The sequence below is a fragment of the Solea solea genome, chromosome 12, assembly GCF_958295425.1.
Source record: "Solea solea chromosome 12, fSolSol10.1, whole genome shotgun sequence".
In the NCBI taxonomy this organism is placed as follows: domain Eukaryota; kingdom Metazoa; phylum Chordata; class Actinopteri; order Pleuronectiformes; family Soleidae; genus Solea; species Solea solea.
Window position 1 is genome coordinate 21177056 of NC_081145.1, and position 16131 is coordinate 21193186.

Below are 16131 nucleotides of genomic sequence, written 5' to 3' on the forward strand. Positions count from 1 at the left end.
CTAACGGCTGTTCCACTCAGCAGCTGTACATACTTTACACTTCAGCACCACAGAGAGGTTGCTATTCCAATACTGACAACAGCCACCTATGCTGTAAAGCGACCAGGAAAATAGAAAGGGAGTCAGCCAATAAACGCAGCAACATGTCAGTACTTCATATCAAGTAGTTGGCGGAAGCATTTCTACCACAAAGGGGCGTACGATGATCTGACAGACTTTTAATATCGTACAATGCTGAGGAGTTGATTTGGTGTTAAATATCTAGTACTGGCAGGAGCACAGCAATCTGCAAGTCACATCCAGACAGCGACACACACACACAGACATGATCAGGGAACGAAAAGGAGGACATGCAAACACAGCAGGGAAGAGGGAAGTTGGAAAACAATCAGGCAACAAGAGGATGAGTTTGTAATCCTCACTGCAAAATCTCTGCAAACAATCACATGTTACTGAGCACAAAATGGGTAATTCAATTCTCCTCATATGATACCGTATTAGGCAAATGGAAGAGTCGCATTTGTCTCCCTGCAGGTAATCGCCCCTGTATCATGCTGACGGCCCGTGTCCATCCTGGTGAGTCCAATGCCAGCTGGGTGATGAAGGGCACCCTGGAGTTTCTGTGCAGCAGTGATGTGGTGGCCCAGAGTCTGAGGGAGGCTTTTGTCTTCAAGATAATCCCCATGCTCAACCCAGACGGAGTCATCAACGGCACGTAAGTGACAGGTGGTCTGCTGGAGTGGAGCATTCCTCGACTTAGTGCGACAAGCAAATATTGCAACAATGATAGATGGATGTCTCACCAGCAGCACATAAATATGTGTTGTCTTTCACTGAGTTTCGGGAAATTTGGTGGAAACCAGGCTCGTGTTGGTTCTTAGGGTTAACCGTATTCACATCAATCTGAGTAACCACAGATGTTCTCAGCTGGAATTGAGTCCAACTCCAACATAAGACCACATTTAATCTAATTCAGAGAAATGTGTTTAAATATGCAACATTTACAATCACAAACACAGTTGATGTTGGTCAGTGTGCAGGTGTGTCGATTTCCTGTTTATTTTCCAGGTCTCTTGCTCTCACGTCACACACATTACCTGCACACGAACATGAGCACTCACAGCACAAGCGCCTCTCCTCTGCCGCGTGTTTCCGCAGGAATCGCTGTGATCTCAACTGTGAGGATCTGAACCGTCAGTGGCGTAAACCGGACCCTGTCCTCAGTCCAACCATCTACCACGCCAAAGGCTTCCTGTATTACCTCAGCAGTGTGGGGCGGACTCCACTGGTGAGATTACGCACATACTGTTTGTTGAATGAAGACTTGATCTGAGTTGAAGTACAGATCCTGCTTCAGTACAAGTGAACGATGTTCATGTTTTAATAATTACAATTGAACTTTAGAATGATTCCTTAAAGGAATACTTCACCGATTTGCATTTAGCTTTGTATGACTGGAATAGGGGTCGTATTTTTGAAAAATTGTGCTTCCCAACCTCAGTTTCCCCTGAGTCGAGAAATATCTTCATTCTTTTTCTCTGTTACGTGCCCACCAGTGACACTTGGTCCGAGCCTTGGTCCAAGGCTTTAATATTTCTTGGAATATTAAAGGAATTGTATTGCAATTTTATTCAGTCGGGTTTCAATATTCAACGTTGCCCTATAGATGCCACTAAATCCTACACACAAAGGAGTAGCAGAAGAAAGTGAATGGATTTATTTATTTATTTAGTTTTTCAATATTCTTTTAGGTTTTCTGCGACTACCACGGTCACTCCAGAAAGAAAAACATGTTTCTGTACGGCTGCAGTGTGAAGGAGACTCTCTGGCAGTCTGGCTCTGCAGTTGACACGTTGAGGTTTAAAGAGGACCCAGGATATAGAGTAAGTCACAAGACACACACACACACACACGGCCAAGCCACTCAGGGCCTTATCTGTATCTGTATCTGTCAGATGAGCCTGCCCGTGTCACGTCTGCCTGATAATGTGACTGACGTGTCTCACCATCGTTCAGTCTGCAGAGACCTCAGACGACTATTGATCAGGCTTTGCTGTCAGTCGTGAAAAGTGCAGGAAGTGCAAATATGTAAACGAATCGGGTTTTAAGCTTAAACCCCAGTGTGACGTCATCGTGACTGAAGGTTGGAGAGACTGGGCGTTTGATCTTCACACTGAAGAGGAGAATCCTGAGAATCCTGATAATACTGACAATCACCAGCTGGGTTGGACCTGGACACTGACTGTGGAGTGGAGCAGGGTCGCAGTAATAGTGTAATGACAAAAATAACTTTGCAGCAAAGACATGATTGGCTGAGCACTGATCAGGGACATCTGATTGGATTACTGGAATCACCCACAGTTAGCTCATTAAGTGGAAAGAGGAAGAGGGGGAATATAAATGAATTAGTATGTAAATGCTTTTTCCTGATTGAAGTTAAGCTATATTTCATTGTGGCATGCACAAAGATGACTAAAAGGATTCAAATTTCTGGCGATGCCTTTGATTGAAAGACATTTATTCGATTGCGATTAAGAGGCCGATGATTTAATGGTGAATGTACATGTGTTCAACTGGCGTTAAGAAAGTCCTATAACCAAATACAATATTCTATCTGGACAAATATAGCCGTGTTTTCACCCTGGCAAAAAAGACAAACAGAAAAACACTACATGTTCTTTCTTTCTTTCTTTCTTTCTTTCTTTCTAGACCATTCCAAAGACACTGGATCGTATTGCACCAGCCTTTTCTTTCAACAGCTGCAGTTATTTGGTAATAACAACTATACAAATACAGATGACACACTCATCTAAATTATTATTTGTCTTCATCATCCATCATAAATAACAAGATGTTAATGTTATCGCTTTTTTCCATGGGTTATCGTTATCAGTGACATTAACATTTTCTTATTATACTCATTATTATATCCATTATTATTCCTTTTTTCTGGTGTTATCCATACTCATGTATATTAATTAATTAATGAATAACCATGTCTGTGTTGAATCCATCAGGTGGAGAAGTCTCGCTCTGCCACAGCCAGGGTGGTCGTCTGGAGGGAGATGGGTGTGTTGAGAAGTTACACCATGGAGAGCACTTACAACGGCTGTGACCAGGGAATATACAAGGTGTGTGCATGTGTGGGAGATAGTGTGTATGCACTGGGAGAAGCTCTCTCTCTCTCTCTATATATATATATACATATATATATATATATATATATATATATATATATATATATATACATATACATATATATATATATATATATATATACATATATATATATATACATATATATATAATCGAGATGGTGCATATGTTTACAGCTTCACCTCTGATTATAACAAATCTGTTCAAATGTGTGTTCATGTATGCGCATGTGTGTGTGTGTATGCAGGGCCTGCAAACAGGAACCAGGGAGCTGCAGGAGTTGGGGTTGAATTTTTGCCACAGTCTGCTGTCTGTAACCAAAGACACGAGGGCTCTTTTCATAAAGCCACTCTTAAACCACTTCGACCTGGGTCACAAAATCATGGACCACAACTCTCACAAGTAAGACTCCACCTTGACCACGCCCCTGACCAATGCAGTCCGCTCAAATTGCCACAAGAAAATGTGCAGATATTGTGAGAGTGATTTTGAAACGAGTGTGTCTAACATGTTTCCTGGCGCCTTCCAAAGCGGAACGTTGACCTTTAAAAAGGCAGAGCAGCCTGAGCCCAGGTCCAGCATGGTACCATCGTTTTAAAGCTTTATTTGTATTTAGATTTTTGGTGGTGGTGATAATATTCTGTCTCTATTTGGTCTTTGGGAACAGAAAAGTACAATTATGTGTATGCTCTGTTGGTCATTTGAAAACAGGCTCTGTCCAGCGTTTTAATACACAAGTCTATGTGTTTTTTAAGTTGTACTCCCATCTCACTTTACCACTGCAATGTTTCAGCATTGTTTGAACTCCTTTGACAATGGTTTGAATGTAAGAGTTCATATTTAAAAGCTACACATTACAGTTACTGTGCTGGTAAGCAGTAAAATTGCCCAGGTATGACAAATCAGATGAAGTAATAATTAAAATAAAAAACAAAATTGATTGAAAAAAAGAGAAAGAAAACAAGTAGACAAACTGGATGGTGTTTCAGATGCAGCTGCTGAACAGCAACTTCCCCCCGGGCATTAGCATTGGCAGTGTAGTGACAGCACACCGCAGACAAGCGGTCTTTATTCATTGCCATGCGTGCTGCTGTCATCAGCATTCCAGACATACACTCTTTTTCCTTTATGTCTCTCTCAGTTGAGCACATTCTCTCTCAGTTGAGCACATTCTCTCTCCCTCTCTCTCTGCTTTTCCGCTGCATCCCCTTCTCCTTCGGTTCTGTGTTTCTCCCCTCTCTCTGCTTCTGGATCTTGCTGCAACAGTAACATGAAGATCAGTGTGCCTGTCACATCCTCTCTGTCCCACTGGAGTGCTAATGTGTCTCTCCCTGCTCTCCCACACACTCCACTCACACAGCAGCCAGCATTGCGTGGCATATGTGTTCAATCAGATCAGCAGTTACTGGGTCTCGCTGGCAGCTGTCAATCACAGGCGAGTGTAGATGAGCTCAAGGTCACGCAGGGTGCTAGGAAGGACAACTCTGTTAATCTCATTCAAACCTACGGAGGAGGGTAAAAGAAGGGTTATAATATTTAATAATATTAATATTTCTTCTCAAGTACCTTCAACAAGTCAGATTATGTTATTTATTAATTTGAAGACCTTACATGTTAACTTTCCTCCCTCTCTTCTCATACAGCTGTTTTGAAGATGACGAGCCTCCGTGTGTCGAGGAGATCGAGTACTCAACGGACTGTCCCAAACTGAAAGGCACGGATCTGGATTCGGATGTCAATAGCAACATGGCCCGTGCAGACGAAAAGGAAGACGGCGATGGTGATGACGGGGGTCACAGTGGAGCAAAGCAGCGGCAAAGCAGCTGTGGTCAGCCACAGCAGTCAAGCATGAAGGGCCGTATATTCCCTCACTCAGAGTCAGTTGAGAGGAGAAACCCGTGTAAGGGTGTGAGCATCATCAATGGACAAATCACAAGCTAAAGGGATATGTCTTAATTTTTACCTGAGGTGCAAGTGTAGTCAGAAGCTGGGCATTGTTTTCATCTATCTGTGTGTGTGTGTCCAGATGATTAACATATATCTGACTGGTCAAAGGTCAAGATCAACAAAAATATACAAAATGCACTTTTTCAAACACATCTTTACAAATAACGTGGCTCGAGAGAGAGACAATCCAGACCTTACATTGATCACAAAGTAATTCCCATGAGTGAGTTCATGAATAAGAAAATGGTTCCAAAAATCAATTTTTTCAACTTGTCATGCAGACTTGTGTATATATATACATATATACACAGCTAACAGTAGACATAACTGAAGAAAAACATCTGTTGTCACAAACAAACTAGGACTCCTCATACGCAACAACAGCAACACTATTTTACTGTGGACTGAATTATCTTAACGAGTGAATTACAACCACAGCACCTAAAAACAAGCATACTACATGTTACAATGTTTTCCTTCAACCCAGTGACAACGATCAATCTGATGAATTTATTTTTGAAGATCAATACTTCCTGATCCTTAAAAAAAAGAATTAATGAATTCATGTGTGTATATATATGTATATTTATGTGTTGTTGTTTTTTTTTTTTAGATGACTGTGTTTTATTTTTGTTTGCACTTAAAGAAAATGGCTCATTTCGACTCGTTGGTACGTTGGATAGTCGGTTTGTATTTAGCAGATCAAACTGCGTTGATTGTTGCTGTTGTGTCCATTTGCTTGTAGGGATTTACAGGAGTTTTGGATTACTTGAAAACACATCAGCATTAGTTGTTGTTTGTAGAAACCTGTGTATAAAGTGTAGTAGCACTCAGGGGTGATGTTGCATATTGCACCCAACTCTACTAATTTCTGACTTCTGCAAACAAACTGCTCCTGTGTGATATATAAAGGAAAACACAAATTCATGAAAACAAAAGACAATTTTAAATAAGATATTCAATTTCCGTTGTTCAATTGTTCTCCCTAGATTCCACACACCATCTACAGTATGTTTACATTCAGTGCCAAAGCATGGCAAAAAAAGTGAGGTAGCGGACGTCAAGATGAAGCACACAGTTTTGATGTCGGTGCCCTGTTTTCTGCCAGCAATCATAGTTTATCTACATCCTTGACCTTTCTTAACTTGAAGAGGATGCGTCTTAGTGTCCCCTACAGAGGGATAACAAGGCACGACTTGATGACATAAATGAAGAGCACCAGTAGCAGTTGAGATGGTTTTAAGTTGAATGTTTTTCATCAGTCCCATTGATTCCTCAATGTTCCCTTTTATTCATTGAAACTATTCATTTGCATCTATTTTATATAGATATGCCAACTTTTCCACCTCCTTCAACTTTAATAAAATATTTTAAGACTTTTTTTGCCTTTTTTTCCCCCGTGCTTCCATTTAGATGCTTTTATATGAAAATTGAAAATGTGCCTGAAGCAGCCTGACGGAAACCCACCTTGGTGCCAACTGCAGTTTCAGAGGGAACAGAAATTATTTTTACCCTTCTCATATGTTGATTTTTTTGCAGCCTCCGTAACAATATCAACTCTATTCTCCACATATCTTCTGTTTTACAACAGTGCTCAGGGCGGATGTTGATACCAGGACAGATTCACACAGCCTTCAGTAAGGTGGTCTCCCACATGGCCGAGGGTGTAGCCTCTTTCACGTGCACATTAATATTCTCTTCATAATTAAATGCTCATTTGTGAGTTTGCACACAGAAACTCAATTCATCCGTTTAAGTAACTGTAATGTTGCAGCACAGCAGGGATCTATACAAGGCTCTCAATTCAACAAAGAAATTAAAAATGTATTAGGTGTCTTGTTTCAGTGCAGAGCTGGTCTCTTTTGTTTTTGTAACCACATACACCCAAAGATGAACTGGATCATATTTTGTCCCACTGGTGGTAGCTGCTAGGATAATGCAATTTGTAAGACACTGTTTTCTTTTTTTTTTCTTTAAAACATTTGAAGCAGATCTGAGAAAATTTATGAATAGTCCGTTACAATAAAACATTATAATTTATTTCCTGCTGCCAGTAGGTGGCGCTATGAGAACGCCTGAACATTGAATGTTGACCAATGAGCATATTTGGGTGGGCAATATAAGATATTCATGATGATATTAGACAGAATTGCAAAGTTAAAGTGCTTGTTTTGATATAAAATGATTCACAATAAAAACATATTTATGATGCACAAAAACGGAGCATTAAATTGAAAATTTAGCAAATAATGACGAGGATAATTGTGATTAAAACTGCTTAAATATATGTAATTTCACGTTGAGTGTAATACATTTAATAAAGCAATGATTACAACCGAATGTCTTATTACTATTATAAAAATATTGCAGGCAAATACATTTAGTCTTATATTCTCTCTCTATTCCATCACCTTGCACAGTGGTGGGCGGGCCGCATGTAATCGATTGGAGGGCCACATTTGGCCCCCGGGCCACCAGTTTGACACATGTGCCCTATGTCAACTGAGACTGGCACAGCGCCCCTCCACCACCCTCATGTGGAGGATAAAGCGGTAGAGGATGGATGGAGCACTGACTTCACCGTGTACTCCACCATTGCCGGGAGCAACCCTGACAAATGGATGTTCACCCTCATTGGCAACATGGCTGCCAGTGGAGAAAACACATTTTTACTAAATCAACAAAAGGATCTGTCCCTTTCATAGTAGTTAGTTGGATGACTAGTTCATACTTTAAATTGGGGGTTTCTCAATCCTGGTCCTGGTGTCCTGCATGTCCTGCAACACACCAGATTCCAATGACTAGCTCATCAGCATGTAGTGATAATGACCCCTTTGTTTGAATCAGGTGTGTTGGAGCAGGGACATGTTTAAAACATGCAGGACAGAGAGACTCTCCTCTAAATGAAGCGGCATCCAGTCAGTGTTTATCATGGCTTGCAAAGCATGAAGTGACTCATTGTATTGGTGCTCGTAGCGTGCTTGTCCATCACAGAGTACCTGATAAAGGCTGGGATGTGAACTGCCAACTATCCACTCCAGAGGTGACTCCTCAAACCCTGCTGCAGTGCATAATCTCTGTCACCCACCTGAGTAATTCCTTAAACACGGCCAGCACCTCAACATGACATATGCCAAGGTGATCTTGCACCACGTAGCTGACAGACTCGTTCAGCATTGTGCGAACATTCATTATACCATTTATATTTTAAAATTACAATCACTACAGTTTTAGGTCTACTACAAGTTTGTAAACCGCTTTTCTCCCAAGACCAAAATCTACAGAGGAAATTCTAAGTCTTTGAAGCTGCAAATCACTACATGACATCATGGTTGGATGCATTTTGGTGAGAAATGGAAATGAAGTCGCCAACAAATTTCCTGGAACCTCCTTCAAGTGACAGAGGCAATGGCAGGCTTAATGAATTCAGACAATATTTTAGGACCATCATGCAGATCAGATTAAGTGTCATCAGAATAGGGATTATCAAGCTTTATGGTGGAAGTGAAAATGACGGAGAAGAGCAGAGAAGAATGTACAATATCACTCAAAAGGTCTAAATGTGGGTGAGATTATGTCACCGTACCTTCGACAAAGCTTCATCAAATATTTATATCCTATTACCATTTTGCTGCAGTGTTCCAGCACGTGCAGAAGAACTATTAAAGCATCCTCCACTCTCATGTTCGTCGTCTCATGAAATGGCCAAGAGGCTGCAGACCTGCCCGGCCTCCGGGCCACAGGATGACAAACGCTATCTGAACCTGTCGGGACAGGGAACACTGCTGAGGAAGTGAACCTGTGGCCAGTGTCTGCTCAGTGGTAAACATTTAGATAAGGACTTACTCATTATTGTCCTGAGAAGATTACATCCCCCCCCCCAAAAAAAAATTGGCTGACCCCGTCCTTTCATTACAGTGATTTATTAGTATAATAGCCCTTTAATCCTGGTATAGGCTGCTCAGCATAGTAATATGGTAATGACTGAACATGGGTTAAAAACAAGCCTAGATTGTGGATTATATTGGTGTGTGTGTGTGTGTGTCTACAAAATAACAGGTGTTTATCAGCTGTAAGACTTTTAACTTGGTGGAATATCTGCAGATGGGTGATGATTTGTTCTTTGTTGACACACACACACACACACACACACACACACACACACACACACCATTGCTATCAAGTGCATGCACGGTGTAAGGGATCCATGTAATCAGCGTTTAGATCTTCACTACTATCTGCTCAGTCAGTAATTAGAAGAAGGAGACAGACCATAGGGAAAGGTTCTGACCCAATATCAGTCTTCCCCTGGGGATTACAGCTGTGACTTGACGCCACCCTGAGTGCTTGTCAGACTGTAACAGAGAAATATAGCTGCGAGTGGCCCGAGAGGAGCGATAAATGAGATCACAGCATGAGAATGAACGAGAAGACGAAAGGTGAACAAAGATGGAAATTAAATGGCAGAGGAAACAGTGGAGTAACAGCATTAAGGCATGGGATTCGAATAGGTTACATAAGAGAACTAAACTGAAAAAAAGGAAGCCTTCATTGAGCCACTGAATTGAGGGAATTCACATTTCTTTATAGCAGTCATTTTTGGTTAGATTTCTTTTCGACTGATATGGATTTTAAGTATCAGGGTGAACAAACACTGGGTGTGGACTCAAAAGATTGACCTGACAACAGTCTCATCTTAAACAGAAAAACACCTTTTACTGGCCGTGAACAAAAACACAAAGCACCAAACGACACAAACATACACAAGAGTTTAGATACGGACAAGGACGCTTGCTGGTCGGCAGACAACATGAAACAATGCAGGCTAAATAGACAGCTGGAGGGATAACGATAAACAGGTGAAACACATCAGGGCGGGGCAAGTAATCACAGAGGAGGGAAACTTTACAGGAAGCAGACACTGAAACCAGAGGCAATGGTAATTATTTCAAAATAAAACAGGAAAGAGAACATAAGACTATATATATATATATATGTATAGTAACATATCCTGAGTAGTCTTATGTTCTCTTTCTTGTTTTATATATATATATATATATTACTCTGTATACATATACATACAAATATACAAAATATTATTATTCATAATAATAAAAGTAATAATAATAATAATAATCATCTAGAATCAGAAGGCCTTTATTTTCATTGCATGACAATTAGATGCAGGTCTTAACTCCATTCAAAAAGGCCCTTGTTCCTACTGGGTCGCGAACCCGGGAAAAGGGAAGCGTGCTAACCAACCACTACACCAACCGTGTGGCGGCAATGGTATCTATACACATAATTCACATCCTCACTGTCATAGATACAAATTGTGTTTGGACCTTTCCTATAAACACGTGGTCAATGTTCACTTTTTGACAAGTGGACAGACACATGAACTAACAGCGAGATGGAATGTTTATGGTGAACAGTGAATTAGAATAACATTAGAATTGTACAACTGAAATGTGCCTCTCCTGTGTGTGATAATAGTATTTACAGTATTTATCTTTAAATAATTCTGCAACACTCTGGTCATTAGTTTTGAGTTATAGCCCAGTCCATCTCTCTCTCGCTCTCTCTCTCTCTCTCTCTCACACACACACACACATGCACGCGCACACACACATGCACGCGCACACACAGACAAACAAACACCAAATCAATAATGAGGGTTAACTGAACCTATCATCCCTACTGTGTAGAGTTTCTGAGTAGGCATCACTGATACACATGACTCTTTAGTATAAAGTTTCAGGGTAAATATCTATTGGTGGAAAGTGGGTTGATTTATCACCAGGTCCTCAGGTTTGAATTATTTAATATACACACACACACACACCAGACCGGTCATATACTGTATATTGTTATTAATCGCTCCAAATAAAGCTGCTTTTTTTTGCTTTCCCGCTTGAGAGTAGATACTGTACGTGTGTTTAATCACTGTTTCTCCACGGTGATTCAATTGCTAAATGTCGGTAGCGATGGACTGATTGGAGCTAATTGTCACAACAAACGTAACCTGCAACGGCTTCATTGTAAATCTGCGACCAACAGCTAAAATCAAATGACACTTACAGTATATATAGAATATTGTCATGATGTACTTGGCCGTGCAACTGTCTTGTTCCCTTTCTGCCACGCCCTCTTGTCCTTTTCGTGCAGCTTCCAGGAATTGTACAAATCCTTGCAACATGGGGCCATGCGTTATCATTCTGCAACATGAGGCGATGGAGATTGGTGACTGGGGCAACAGGGAGCCAGAGGACCTCTGTATTTCTGTGCATTCAAATTGCTCTCTGTAAAAATCACAAAGGTCATGTGGTTCTTTGTCCACAGGTTGTGCCCCGCCCATACATAATTAGCCTGATTGCTGTGTGGTTTACTCTTGTGGACACTTCAGTTGTCCTTTTTCAGTGTCTATCATTCTGTCTATGTTCAAATAACGACATTTGGAAATATTCCGATTTCCTGTTAATGAGTATCAGCTCCTTCAATAAAACTGATTTAGATTAATTTAATTTATTGCATAACTGACTGTTACCTATAACACGTCCTGGTAAAACTGAAAATGATTGATTGAAATTAAATCCAATGATGCAACCAATGTTCTATGTGGAGTCAGATTTTTATAAATTCTGTATTTAATTTTATTCCACTCCTGAAATGCATGAATTAATTCATCTGTATTGGTTCATGCAGCAGGTCTGCCACCATTAGTTCACTCACTATGATGGAAACAAATAATGTCTGTTCACAAACCTCGATAGTGAAATGCTTTCTCCCGGCCTCAATGGCTCCCATGTTCCATGCACTCTCTCTCGCTCGCTCACATGTACAAGGTCCAGCATTTAAAGGGAGAACATGATCAAACCCCAGCACCAGCTGTGACAATCAGCTCACCTGCAACCGCTTTCATCGGTCATCACCTCGGCGGCTGACCTGTCACCCAAACCCACCTCACAGTTAACAAACGTGCTCTGGACATCGCGTGACTCTTTGTCACGCTGGTTTCAAGCAGCACACTTTAAATCCACCGAGATAGAACGATATATCTGACCCCTACAGTGCCCCTGGTGCTTTTCACAAGTATGGAAACAGCCAGCGTGGACATTGCTCCAGACTTGCAGTAACCTGACATCTTCAGCTGTCGGAGAAACCTTCCCCTCATCCTCCTCCAGAGCGCAATTACTCATTACATTAAAAGTGTAAAAAGTAAACCAGATATTCAGGTGAATTAGCACTGGATCACTACACAGGTGCCTGTGGATTTGCCCTGTCATATATATATATATATACTGCTTATATATGTTTATGTTTATTCTGCCAACATTTTGTGTTGCAGAGCGGGATCGTGTGGCGTTATTGTACGGATGAGACCAGCTCACGGACGGCTGATCACCTGACAGCCCCGGGGGAATGTCAGCATGTGTGAGATGAGTGAATGACAAGATGAAGGGACCGGAGCATGCAAGAGAAAAGTATTCCTGTCTGAACTTACACCAGAGTTGTTTAGTCTAATGTGAGACCTGTCTAATTCAATTTTGGTTGCTTGCAGAGTTGCCAGTTAGGTGAGAATCAGTCCCAGTAATGAGTCTCTAATTGTTTCAGCATGTATCCTCCCCCTGGAAATGTGGGAACGATTGTTTAATCTCTTGACTCGTACAGAGCTCCCTCTGGGAAGCCGATGGTGTAACATCTAAAATAATTACTGGCTTCTTCACCACAGGTCACAGCAGCGCTTTGGCATCAATTACGCCTAATCAAACATGTCTGTCCTCACACTGTTTGGATAAAAGCAGATGACACTGTTCCACCAAAAAACCTTCAATAAGCCAATTATAAATTAGACACATGTGAGTTTGGATTCAGCCTTAAAGGGGTAGTTAAAGTTTTTTAAAGTGTGGGTACACACATAATGGCTACATGACCCCTGACCCCCTGCTCCTAGAACAGGAACTAAACCAGGGTTCAAATTTTAATATAAACACATTTCTGTTACAGAAACAAGCAATTAACCTAATAAAATCTACACGACAAATGCTGCCATCGTGTTGATCTCCTATGATGACCATTAAATGACACAATGTACACGATACATTTCAAATGTCCCCAACATGAACACAACTAACGAAAACAATGTTAGGAACTTCTTATTGTCTTTTATACCAGAGACACTGGCATTGATAACCATGAACCAAGAATTCAAAGTGATCAGTGTGTCTCTGTCACTGGGGTTAGGCAGTATTACATTTACGTGACTCACTATGCCCCAGGCAATAGGCCTTACCGTAGACAGAAGGGCTTTCAGACTACTAAATAATTCACTAATCACAAATCATAGTACAGATTACATACCACCTGCTCCAGTTTCATATTTTGTTTTGTTAAAAATCTGATATAGGTGATATTGGGCCTCTGAGGAGCTGCCTCTTACCCTTTGTCTTCCAAAGTATCCCTCTCTCTGCTGATTTTACTCACCCAATTTCCCTGCAGACTCTCTGGCCACGGTAATGTGATGCCAAAAGTAGTACGGCATGTTGTAATGTGTCCGTGTTCCCCCACCCATTCTCAACGATCAAGCCTGAAACCAGCTTTTATGCCGGTAGCTTCAGACTCTTTAAGTGCTGTGCAATGAGTGTTTTCTCCAAATCACTGAGAAATATTCAAACACTTCATTGTGACGACGCTACAATTAAAAGCCTTGTGTTCTAAGTTCGGGGGCCTGAACACGCACAGTTGGATTTCCGTCGTATAATTTATTGTGTTGTGTAATTTAAATCTCGGTTCAACGTTGTCGTAAAACAATGGAAAATACGTGGCTTTTCTAATTTCTAGCTTCAACATATTAAGCTGTTTGTACCGGCAGCTCATTGTGGGTCCTGCGGTTTTTTTGTGTATCCTCTTGTTTTCTCACACATTTATAAACACACACACACACACACGCTCACACCCTGAAACAGTAGCTGTGTTGGTGAATAGGCCTGTGGGACTGGGCAGTTAAACGACCAATTAACTGAGCTGATCAATAAATCTCCCTCCTGACCAACCTAATTAACTGCTACTGTAACGAGAGAGCTGTTACAGCTCGAGGCATGTTTACTGTGCAGCTAAATGGGCAGCCAGGAATTCAGGGCTGGATTTTGAGTGAACATGCAAAGGTGAAATGTGTCTATTGCACCTTTTTTCCCCTTGAAAAAGAAACCATGAAGCTGTGTTTCCACTGTGTGGGGAATGGTTCGGTTCGGTTTGGTACAGTATGGTACATATTTTCCATTAGATAGATAGATAGATAGATAGATACTTTATTCATCTCACAGAGAAATTCACACAGGAATAGTACCAAAATCGTTTCATTCGGTACCACTTCCCTCGGAGTAAAATGGTAAGTGTGATCAGAGTGGAGACAGAAAAACGTCACTCCATGGGATCGGTGTTAATATGCCACGGGAGTCGAAGCAAACACCTGCAGTCTAGTACAAAAGCTTGACGTTAAGACAATAAAGAAATAAAGAATTGCACATCAGGCACGCCTACTGTTCTCCGACGAAACGCAACCCTGACCGAGGGCTTTACCGTTTTCCAATCGCACCGTACCGCACCAAACGCAACCACAGCATTCGATATTTTGAGTGATTCAGTGCAGTCTAAACTGACCCTAGGTGTAATAAGCTGTAATAACTGGAGAGAACACAAGCACACATGTGGAAACATGTACGCAAACTCCACACTTAGGGCCCTTGATGGGACCAGGATTTGAACCATCTTGTTATGACGATGCTCACTTCCACCCCTCATCTGACTTCAACAGATGACATTGGTATTGGTGGAAACTCCCAGCTGTGATGTTGGATGGGAAAAGGTGGTCTCCAGCTTTCCCTAAGATTTACTTATAAATATTTCAAAGCAAATAAATAAATAAACTAAATAAACATGTTGCTATTTTTTTTTTTACATTTAATTTTGGGGGCAAAATAGACCTAGAGCCCAAACCAAAGTAAAAAGTTGTGTCCACTGCTGAACCAACTGTTTTTAACATTTAAATGACCAACCAAATCCCACTTTTTTCCAAATAATGACTTTGTTGAACATAACAAAATACATACAATCACTATAAATTGTTTGAAGTGTACAGTGAAAGGTTACTTTTTTTTTCTAGTACTTTGGCTTAAAAGGATTTAGACAAGGACAGAAATAAGAGCAGGGTTAATACTGGTCTGGCATTTCCATGATGAAGAGCCCTCTACGAGCTGTGAAAGGGCTCCAACGTGATTTGAAGCAATCCCTTCTCCTCCATGGACTCATAAGTCACTTGATGTACACACTATGTTCCATGTCTGTTGGGTGTCAGTGAGCCATCTCACTGACTCACTCGCTTCTATTTGGGTGCGACTGCAACGACGAAGAGGCGTTCAAGTGCTGCACATTGGACCTTTGCATGTTCTATTTTGTGACGGTGACGTGCGTGCGTGCGCGCAGGCACACTGACGACCAGAGAGAGCACTAAAGCTGATTATTCTTTATACGGCTCACAGCTATACTATTACTCATGTACATGCTCATGATTCACAGACACTGCACATGTTCATCCACCCTATCTCTCTCTCACACACACACACACACACACACACACACACACACACACAGCAATCTGTAATCCAGGGCATTAATAATTAAATAAACATGTCTGGAGTTATTGATGTCTATAGCTAGCGCCCTGAATGCAGCGTTCACGTGCACGCGTGTGTTGATTTGTGTTTGTGGTGCACTGTTGCGTGTCCGTTTGACTCTCGCCACTGGAGCTGTGTTTTCTTTAAACATTACATCACAGTCAAAGTGATCACTGTAACACAAACCCTTATGAAAGGACATCACACTGAACTATCCGCCGTATAAACACAAAACAATGTGGATTCATTGTCAGCATTTAAAGGGACGCACTTAAATTGTATGTTAAGTGATCAGTTAGCACTATTGCTACAGAGCAAGATCATTCTTACCGAAAAAACTTATCCATTATTGTCC

General features: G+C 41.1%; 1 protein-coding gene across 3 annotated transcripts in view; it reads left to right on the plus strand.

Annotated features, from left to right (window-relative positions):
* LOC131470425 (cytosolic carboxypeptidase 4) overlaps positions 1-6482 on the plus strand; it is a 34991-nt gene extending 28509 nt beyond the window's left edge. For all 3 annotated transcript variants that reach the window (XM_058646239.1, XM_058646242.1, XM_058646240.1), the window contains exons 21-27: positions 535-715; positions 1159-1288; positions 1752-1883; positions 2710-2772; positions 3018-3131; positions 3404-3558; positions 4800-6482. In XM_058646239.1, coding sequence (XP_058502222.1) covers positions 535-715; positions 1159-1288; positions 1752-1883; positions 2710-2772; positions 3018-3131; positions 3404-3558; positions 4800-5097 — 1073 coding nt within the window. In that variant the 3' untranslated portion in view covers positions 5098-6482. The remainder of the gene's footprint in view (positions 1-534; positions 716-1158; positions 1289-1751; positions 1884-2709; positions 2773-3017; positions 3132-3403; positions 3559-4799) is intronic.
* Positions 6483-16131: the final 9649 nt, after the last annotated feature.